We start from the raw sequence: 9,410 nt of genomic DNA, 5'->3' as shown, positions 1-9,410 counted from the left end.
ATGAGCTTATATAGGCTCAATTTACAAATCAATAACATAAATACAAAATAAATCAAATTAATTACAGAAATAAATCAAGAATAAATTTGAGAGATTTTATCAATCATCATTGATGGAGATTGGTTCTTTGTATCTAGACACTTTCTTGATGGTCTTCTAGAAACTTCTTCATAATTTGATCCTGATTTTCCTTGAACCAATTCTTGATGAGTTATGGATATTTGTAGGATTGCATCAGGTTAGCCAAGCTGTCAAATGAAGAAAGAAATTGGTGGAAGAGAAGGGTTTGTCTTCAAGGACAGCAGAGAAAGAAGACCACCTATAGAACTGTTGTTGAAACTCAAACAAGAAGGGAGCGAGCTGTTAACTAAACGAATCATCAAAAGAAGCAAGACTTGAGCATTCTGTTTGAAGCACTTGAAAGATCGAATTGCATCAACAGAATAGTCTTTTACACAAGTGTTGGTTAGTGTCATCGTGGCAAATAAGGTAGCTGAAGCTGCAGAATTGGTAAGTCAGCTTTGGGGTGCTAGGATAAAAGCTTGTGAGCAGAAGACCGTCAAAGCTTATCAAGCGGGCCATGGAATCTGGAATTCCTTGGATGGTGATTGTGGACAAAGAAGAATTCAAAGGCGGTGTTGTAAGATAGACAATTGTTAAAGCGAGCGAAGAGGAGGAGATAACAGGAGTTCCCAGAGATTGTTTCGTAGACCGATTGATGAAGCTTCTTAGCACTAGAGAGCCATATCGTTTGATCATTATGTATAGGAGAAATAAAAACAAGAAGAACACTGATTCAACCATTTCTAGTTTTGATATTTGAACGGAGTCACTGGTTTAAGTGGGGTACGGCCAAGCTTCAATGGAAATTCGGTTACCGACTCGGACTTGGCAGAAATCACAGTCTCCGGTTAATTACCAATGCCGTTCAAAGAACCATGATTCAGATCAGATTTGTCTGATTGATGAGACGATCCTAATAAAGACCAAACACAAAAAGCTTTTAACTCAAAATGATGAAACAACACTCGCATACAACTCAATGTTCACAAACAAAAATATAAGATACAACATCTTCTTTGTGCTTCTAACGCACAAAGCCTCTTATTAAAATTTGTAATGAGACTGATTTATTTGCAGTAAATGAAAGTGATCAATACATATAAGATAAGATTCTTCAAGCCGGGGTGGGAGGATCTGCGAGTACAAACTTCTCAAACTCTTCCCTACTTCTCCCATCCGGATTCTTCTTCCATTCCATAAACTTCTTCGACGCCTCTACGAATTTCTCCATATGAAGCCGCTTCCATTCCTACCAAACAAACCAACACAATATTTCACCAAAACCATTAAACAACAAAGCCTTAAAACATCTCATTAAAATTTTGATGAAGCAACAACTTGTGAATCAACCTGAAAATCCCATCCTCCATACATATCAGGATCATCCTTGTTTGCCCATACATATGTTTCCACATTCACGTTCTCGCAAGTGTCCTGAAAGGTTAAATCTATAAGCAATCTCAAGATCATCAAAGGAACACAATTATTACCAGTAGAAAACTTACAGTCAAGACAACTTGAACAGTCTTCCTCACATAATCAGTTCCTTCAATCATATCTAAATTCTCTAACTGAGCATCTGTTAATCCAGTTAGTATCTGCACCATCCAATTTCTTCAGATTTTGTGATTCAAAACCCTAATTTTTTTTATTTCTTCCAATTCTTGTAAAAGAAGGTAAACAAAAAAAAAAAAAAAAAAAAAAAAAAAAAAAAAAAAAANAAAAAAAAAAAAAAAAAACCTTGCCGTTGATTACTCCACTCTCACAAGGAGATATACATGGATGCAAACGACCCTTGAGTCTATACAAGTGACTGTCAAAAACAAAACCCATAAAATCAGATTTTAACCAATCTTGAAGAAATCGAAGATTGGAATCGGAGAAGGTGACGTACTAGCCGTGGAGTTGAGCGGAGACGATGATCGGAGTGCACTCGAGGATAAAACCTACGACGGCTGGTTCTTGGAAACTGCCGTAGACGAAGACGTTGTGCGACGGAGATTGGTCAGAGCTAGTCATCTTTTATGATTTCCACTGTGAGATGGAGTTTGAAACAAAGGAAGTTGATAGATGAATGAGTTTACTTAGGTAGAGTGTCGTTTTTTATATTTCTTGGTATTTTATACAAATAAGGAATTTTGGCAAAAGTAACCAAGAAAAAAACCAAAATTAAATATCTAACTAGCTCTAACCATATGACTATGATATTCTCTATATAAACTATAATATATATCATTATATCCTTCACCACCACCAACAGCGACATGCTGGTTAGTTAGCGTCATGGTGGCAACTGGCAAATAAGGTAGCTGAAGCTGCAGAATTGATAACTAATTCAGCTTTGGGATGCTAAGATAAAAGCAGAGTTCCTTGTGAGAGCAAAGTACACTAATGACTTCATTTGATTCCTAACGTATTCGACCTTTTTACACTAGACTCCAAAAATATTTCTAATTTTATAATTAATGTTAGAAATTTAATTTTTTTTTTCTTTGGTTATATGGATAGTAGTCTAGTAGATAATTAATTGTAATGTTTGGATGCATAGATAAAGGTAATAACATTTTTTTGTAATTCTTTAAAAAATGATATATTTTTTCAAATTCATATTTCAAAAGTTCTAGTATAGATTTCCATTTAATTTGTGACAAAAAAAAAAATTCATTTAATTAATTTCGGATGGATCAAATCAGTCTAGCCGGATTGAACATTTCTTTCGAACCATTCGAATTGTAAGTCAAAAACACGTTACAGAAGTAGAAACTTGACTAAAGAAAATAAAAGATATGCTTACAAAAAAAGAAAAAAGAAAAAATTATATTTTCAAGAGGTTACACAATAATCTTCTTGTCGAAGATCCAACTAAAGCTAACCTCATGGGTCTTCTTAAGCTTCTTAGCTCTCTCATCTGCACGCTCTTGGAGCCGTCTGATCCTCTGAGCTAAACCACACACAAACTCCTGTGCACGTTGACCCTCAGCCGTCAATCCTTCTAGCTTCTCCAGTCTCCACCGTCCAACCAAAAACTCCAAGATATCCGCGTAATCATCCGCCGTGTAAACCCCTAGCCGTTGAGCCACGGCGGAGAAATGTTCGAAGAGCATCGGGTCTCGACCATCTGTCATTAGATGAGCCGGCATTGTGATCTTCTTCCGCATCATGTCGGCGATGGCAGAGACTGCACCGTTTGGGTCGATCTCGAGGAGCTTCTCAACGATGCTCGCGTAGGCTCTCTCGTGGCGCTTCTCGTCCGCTGCAATGGTTCCGCAGATTCGAGCGAGGACAGGATCTCCGGCAGCCTTAGCCAGCCGTGCGGTGTTGCCGTGAGAAACGAAGGTGGCTCGCTCTTGGAACGACGTGTACACGAAACCAAGGTACGGGTTGTTCTCTGTTCCTGGATCCTATAAAATTGCAAATATTGTAAGTTATGGATGGTATAAACTATAAACCTAATCCAAACTAACCAAACCTAATCCAAACCAACCAAATGAAAGTATTTATATCGATAAATGTTTATGATAAATTCGTTCTATTATTCAAAAAAGAAAATCCAAACGAAACTGACCAAAAGCAATCAGAATTTACTAAAATTTGATATATAGTCATTTCACATAAATATAATTGTAGAAACATCTATTTCTCATTGCTATATAAAAAAATATTTATAATAGAGTTGGGTTACAAAAAAACTACGCCAAAATCGAGTTCAGACCAAAAACCTAAAATTAAACCAAATGTCAAATAGTTTTGGTTTTAATCTTTTACAGTTTTACTTCAGTCTCTCTATAAATATGTATATATATATATATATATATATATATATATATATTTTTTTTCACAGCATTTTATTTTATTTTGTTTTGTTTTAAAAAAGTTAACACAAACAAAGAAAAATTATTTAAACCTACACCCAAAAAAAAAAATACAAACTGGAATTTTTATTTATTTCAGTTTTGATAAAACCAAAATTAAACAGGAAAAAAAAAAAAAAAAAAAAAGGAACAAAACGAAATTCAAAACATACGCATGCATGGTTACAACTCTTTAAGAAAAATGATTTAATAAACCAGATAACTACAATTTGATTAATCAAACTCTGAATAGTAAGCGTTTTTTTTTTCATTATATGGATATAGATTATAGAAAAAGAACTGACCATGCCTGAGCCGATGAGATACTGCACGGTGCGTTCGACCATAAGCATATCAACCCGACCGGATAAATACAAGTAAGTCCGCAACAAATCACCATGACGGTTCTCCTCAGCCGTCCACGCACGTGTCCACCTTGCCCACGCGCTACCACTCGCACCAGTCTCGTCTCTAACGCCATCAAGCGTGTTGATCATCGTCTGGTAAGTCGGCAACGCGTCCTCCGTTATCATATCTCCGACCAACACCACGAAGTACTCGTCCGGCAATGACGCTGTTCTTTGCCTCAGTTCACGCACCTATTATATATATATATAAACATTTTTAACATTAATTGGTTAAGGTTTGGTTAAATGTGAATATATGTATTCAGGTTTATACATTTCTTGATTTTTAGTTGGTTTCCATGAATAAACGATGTAATTTTACTTCTTCAATAACAAGAAAATGACAAGTTTCATGATGTATATAACGTACCTGATCGGTGAACTCGGAGAAGGGTAAGGCCGGGTCGGGTAAGAAAGAAGCGGGTTGCCAACATTGGTCAACGGGTTTGAGAAGAGGCAAGATTTGATCAGTGGCCCATCCGTCTAAAGATTTGAATATCTCCACTTTCTCCGGTGCCATAGAGTGGATTTTGTTTTCGTGTTTTAGAGCCGGCCTCACCGGGGTTGCCACGGCGGAGATCTTGACCGGCCGGTGGGAGCGAGAGGCGAGAAAGGTGGACGGAGAAGGCACTAGTGCAGCCCATTGGGAGGTGTTGGAGAGAAGAGACTTGTGGGTATGCATTTTGTATGGTAAAGGAGACAAGACTTCTAAACTTTGGTTGGAGGTATTTTTGTTTGCGAGTGATGACGACTACTGTGGAGTTGTGGTGGACTAAATAGTCAAAGAGTGCTGAGGGTATAGTAGTAATTGGTGGTTGGCAGGTATTTTTGTTAGACAAACCGTGGGGTGAAACAAGGGGTGCTCATGCTAACTGGTTTGAGTTTCTATGGGTTTTGTTTATATTTTTCTAATTTTGTCCCATTTAAGTCTTAACTGAGAGTAACTTCTTTTTTTTCTTCAATTTTTTTCTTAAAATCGTTTAAACTTCAATTTTTAGGTAATACTAGGATTTTTCTTTTTTTTATTACTATTTTGTTGTGTTTTTTATGTTGTTTGTAATTTTTTCTTAATTTGTTTGGAACTTGTTGGTATGTGGACTATTTTTAATAATTAATTATAGTTTAAAATAAATAAAATTGAGCATTTAAAATTCTTGTAATAATTAGTATTCTGATTTTGCTCAAATTTTATTGTATACTTTATACATTTTAATATTTATAAGGTAACCACTTGAATGACATTCTCTTAGCAAAAACACAAGATCATGAAATTTATTTCTTTTGTCTTTTTTAGTAAAAATTTATTTTACTTTTAAGAAAATAACAAAAGTTTTATTTTATTATTCTAAAGAATGTTTTAAGTCTGACACATCAAGAAAACCAAAATATCATGCAATCAACTAAGTTCCGTCACAAATTACTTATTTTTATTTTTATTTTTGGTTTAGTTAATAGTTAATAATATTGTAAATAACTGAATTAATACATATTTATCATTATAAAGATTTAAATAAATTCTTAGCTAATTTATTTTTAATTCTTCTCGGAACATCGTGTCATCGTCGGAACCTCAGTAAAAGATACGCAAAAGAGAAACAATTTCGACTTGAAATTCATCCTTTTTTTCTTAGACTTTTCATAGGCCTTTATTGGTTTGTAAGCTTTGGGTAATAATTAATTTAAGGAAAATGCCACATGTAGTAAGACCCTACCTGGGCAAGAGCGATGATAACATATAAGACTACTATGAAGCTTAAGAAGCATAAACAATCTATTTACAGGGTAAAATAAATCTTGATTATATAGTGACCCACTGGAGACAACAACGGTGTAAATCTGTGAACAACGGTGTAAATTATATTTGGAATGAATGAATCATTCAAAGTTCATATATAATTTATAACATGACTTTGATGCTTGCATCGATTGTCTATCTCTTAAGCTGAATTGATCAAAGTCAAGGTGGGTTCGATTCAAACTTCTCTAAGCACATCTCAGAAAATGTATACAAGCAAACTTTGATGAAAATAAAGATAGTTTTTAACAAACCTTTAGTTTGATATACAAGTTCCCAGGTTGACTTGTTCTTGATCTTACATGGCCGGCATCTGGAATTGGGATTGTAGCATCAGACTCCACCCCTATGGTCAAGTACAGAGACAAGAAAGCAAATTAGAGATTGACAGAATTATGCCATCGAAAACCAAATTATCATTATCTAGTTCTGCAAAATCATGTATTATACTCGGGAAATCACAATTCTAAATTCTTTGTTTAGTATTTGCCGCAAATATCAGGAGACAAAAGAAAATTAACCGGGAAATGCACATTGCCAACCATAATAAAAGGACAAGACAGCCATACAATAAATGTGACCAATATCATTTTAATCACAAATCCTCAGAGAAAGGAACGTAAACAGTGTGAATGAAATTTTGCAACCCATTTCATAGCAGAACTGATATGTTTTAGAATCAAAAACCATGTCAAAAACATTGCCAACCCCTAGGGATCACAAGTTCAACTGTCTTGGTAGCTTCCACAACATCGGATCCTCTACAAGACATGCAATACTCCTGTAGAGTAGACAATAGATATACTTGTAACCAGTGACGAAGAGATAATTACTGAAACATCAATAAAAGAGCTTATTTCTTAGACCTTAACAATGACATTCAAACATAAACAAGATTGAGGATGCATATGAGCTAAATGGATCTTTTTTTTTTTTTTTTTGTCAAACAAGTGAACCTTTCATTCAAATCAGATCTTCAAAAAGAGGTAAGTTCTTACAACATACACCAAAATAGATAAAGAAGAAAAGGGATAAGGGCTCCATAAGTTCTTCAAGAGAATTTGTTGGATCCAGGGTGGATTCGACCATGAAGACAAGCTTCGCGAGATCCTTGACCACCAAATGGTCAACAGTAGCTGTAGCGACAAACGCAATCGAGCTTTGAAAAGGGGGTCTAAAGGGTTGCTTTGAGACCCAAAGCATAAGGAGTGGATCTCTTCAATAAAACGCAAAAGAATCTAAAACGCAAAAGAATCTATGTGGTATGGGATCCGGTTAATGAGAGTGATTGGAGATCGATGCTTGACATCATCAAATGACCAGCTGAAGTGATAATCGTCATTGAACATATCTAGTTCAAGACAATGATTATCATTTTGGCTAGAACGATTCAACATACTTAGACCATAAATGTGCAGGCTTAAGAACTTATACCGCAAGTCGCTAATATCAACTAAATCCGGGGTTCTGACAAGATATATGAATAACCAGAGCAACATTGTTGATACCTTTCTCCCATGGAGTCTTCGGCCATGGAGAAGAGGAGATCAATACAACGTTTGACTTCGGCAGAGCATAGACGGTGGACCGCTGGACCTAGATTTTGTCGGTTTATTACTTTTGTTAAGGCTTATGGACTTGGGCCTTGTGATGGTAAGTGGGCCGATATGAGAAATTAGGTCCACTAGGGAAAACTCTAATTTCTCAAGAGGACGCCAAGAGCAGGATTGGGTGTGGCGGCTGACCGGAGTTTGCATAGAGATTCGCGGTGGGAGGACCATCTCCGGTGAGTAGAAGAACGGCGATAAGAGGCGATGGCCGTGGTTTGATTCGAGATTGGAAATCAGGTCCACTGGGGAAAACCCTAATTTCACAACTGTTTGCCAAGTTGAGTATTGAATGTGGTGGCTGCCCGAGATTGATGGAGGGATTTGCAGTGCAGAGAGCGCCTTCGGTGCGTGAAAGGGTAGCGGGAGCCGACGGTGGCCATGGAATGGATCGAATCTAGAAACTAGGTCCACTGGGAAAAACCCTAGTTTCTCAAACAAATGCCAAGTTGAAGGGAGAGTGAGACTGCTTCCCAAGTTTTGCAGAGAAACTTCCTGAGCAAGGAGAAACTCCGGTGAGTGAGAGATCGGCGGAAGCAGGCCATGGTCTTGGTTTGGTGTGGAAGCAGAGGTTATTAAGAGTTGAAAAGGGTTATAAAAAAGGGGGAAAAGAGAAAAAGACTTGCAAGAAAGAAAACTAAAAGACTCGGATCTAGGACGAACAAGTAATAGAATGGTACGATCCCGACGCCGGCGAGCAACAGCACCGCTGGCGCCGGAGAGATTTGTTGGAGGAGTCTTCTCGATAATTATGTCTGGGAGGTTTTACTAAATGGATCTTCTGCAACATTAGACTCAAAGGAACATGGTAAATACAGAGCAATAATGTATACTGCCACATAGAAATGATGAAATCGGAATCTTAATTCAACTTTAACGGGTTTCATAGGAAAGTAAATGCTTAAGAGAAGATGTAGACACCAATATTTTATATCTATCTTTATATATGGGGCGCAGGGCTAAAATACCACAAACTGACAAAAACTAATCTGGCATGCCAGTTTTTAATCTGGCAAAAACTACTGTTTTGTTATGTCTTTGGTTTTTAATATGTCAAGTGTATGTTTTGAAGTCTAAAACCATAAGAAAGTGTTGAACACGACAAGGAAAAATAGAATGGACCACAAATTGAATTGAAATCAAAACCAGTGATGCATAAAATAGAGCTGATGGGAACCTCGACGATGTCGTATTGTGACAAAGGCAGAGAATTGCTGCGGAACCTAATTCCATTGCTGCGTCGGATATATCAGTACAGATTAGTAGATGGTTACCTGATAATGTAACCTGATACACAAATCCAAAAGGTTTTAGTTCACCTAAATGAATTAGTAATAGAAACAATAAAAATCAAACAAAGAGTTGAGATTGTAGAGTGTGGTTCTTGTCAAATCATCCAAAGACATAACAAAACAGTAGTAAACACCGTTCTTACATCCACCAAGAATCTTTTAGGAAAACAGACTCAAATAAGAACCAAAAGAGACGGTGATGAGTCCTTGATGATAGACTGATAGTTAACTTATTGATATAAAGGCAGTACATCTATTTAGGACAGAACAGAAGTTTCACTAAACTTGACAAGCTCGCCTTCACAATAACCATCAAATTCAGCTTTGCGAAAATGGAACAAAAGCAACATCGAAACTCAATACACATAGCAGAGAAACTCAATAAAATTTAATAG

General features: G+C 36.5%; 2 protein-coding genes across 2 annotated transcripts; both read right to left on the bottom strand.

Annotated features, from left to right (window-relative positions):
- On the bottom strand, positions 1,122-2,115 carry LOC104759770 (protein AIG2 A-like). Its single transcript, XM_010482656.2, has 5 exons — positions 1,958-2,115; positions 1,804-1,876; positions 1,569-1,661; positions 1,414-1,497; positions 1,122-1,312 (listed from the first exon to the last, which is right to left on the bottom strand). Exons 1-5 carry the CDS (start codon positions 2,080-2,082, stop codon positions 1,178-1,180), a joined length of 510 nt encoding a protein of 169 aa, XP_010480958.1. The 5' UTR covers positions 2,083-2,115; the 3' UTR covers positions 1,122-1,177.
- On the bottom strand, positions 2,753-5,089 carry LOC104757931 (stearoyl-[acyl-carrier-protein] 9-desaturase 6, chloroplastic). Its single transcript, XM_010480723.2, has 3 exons — positions 4,692-5,089; positions 4,220-4,513; positions 2,753-3,464 (listed from the first exon to the last, which is right to left on the bottom strand). The coding sequence occupies exons 1-3, from the start codon at positions 5,001-5,003 to the stop codon at positions 2,895-2,897; spliced, it is 1,176 nt and encodes a 391-aa protein (XP_010479025.1). The 5' UTR covers positions 5,004-5,089; the 3' UTR covers positions 2,753-2,894.

This window comes from Camelina sativa, chromosome 17, assembly GCF_000633955.1.
Source record: "Camelina sativa cultivar DH55 chromosome 17, Cs, whole genome shotgun sequence".
Lineage (NCBI taxonomy): Eukaryota > Viridiplantae > Streptophyta > Magnoliopsida > Brassicales > Brassicaceae > Camelina > Camelina sativa.
The sequence above is the reverse complement of the archived record's forward strand: the minus strand, read 5'-3'. Positions and strand labels throughout refer to the sequence as shown.

Bases quoted from the DNA above. Each gene is read 5' to 3' on its own strand.
- LOC104759770 (XM_010482656.2), bottom strand. From the start codon at position 2,082: ATGACTAGCTCTGACCAATCTCCGTCGCACAACGTCTTCGTCTACGGC. The intron at 1,877-1,957 runs GTACGTCACCTT...TGTTTTTGACAG, and splicing joins TCCGCTCAACTCCACGGCTA to TCACTTGTATAGACTCAAGG. The intron at 1,498-1,568 runs GTAAGTTTTCTA...TTAACCTTTCAG, and splicing joins CTGTTCAAGTTGTCTTGACT to GACACTTGCGAGAACGTGAA.
- LOC104757931 (XM_010480723.2), bottom strand. From the start codon at position 5,003: ATGCATACCCACAAGTCTCTTCTCTCCAACACCTCCCAATGGGCTGCA. The intron at 4,514-4,691 runs GTACGTTATATA...TATATATAATAG, and splicing joins TCTCCGAGTTCACCGATCAG to GTGCGTGAACTGAGGCAAAG. The intron at 3,465-4,219 runs GTCAGTTCTTTT...GCAATTTTATAG, and splicing joins ATCTCATCGGCTCAGGCATG to GATCCAGGAACAGAGAACAA.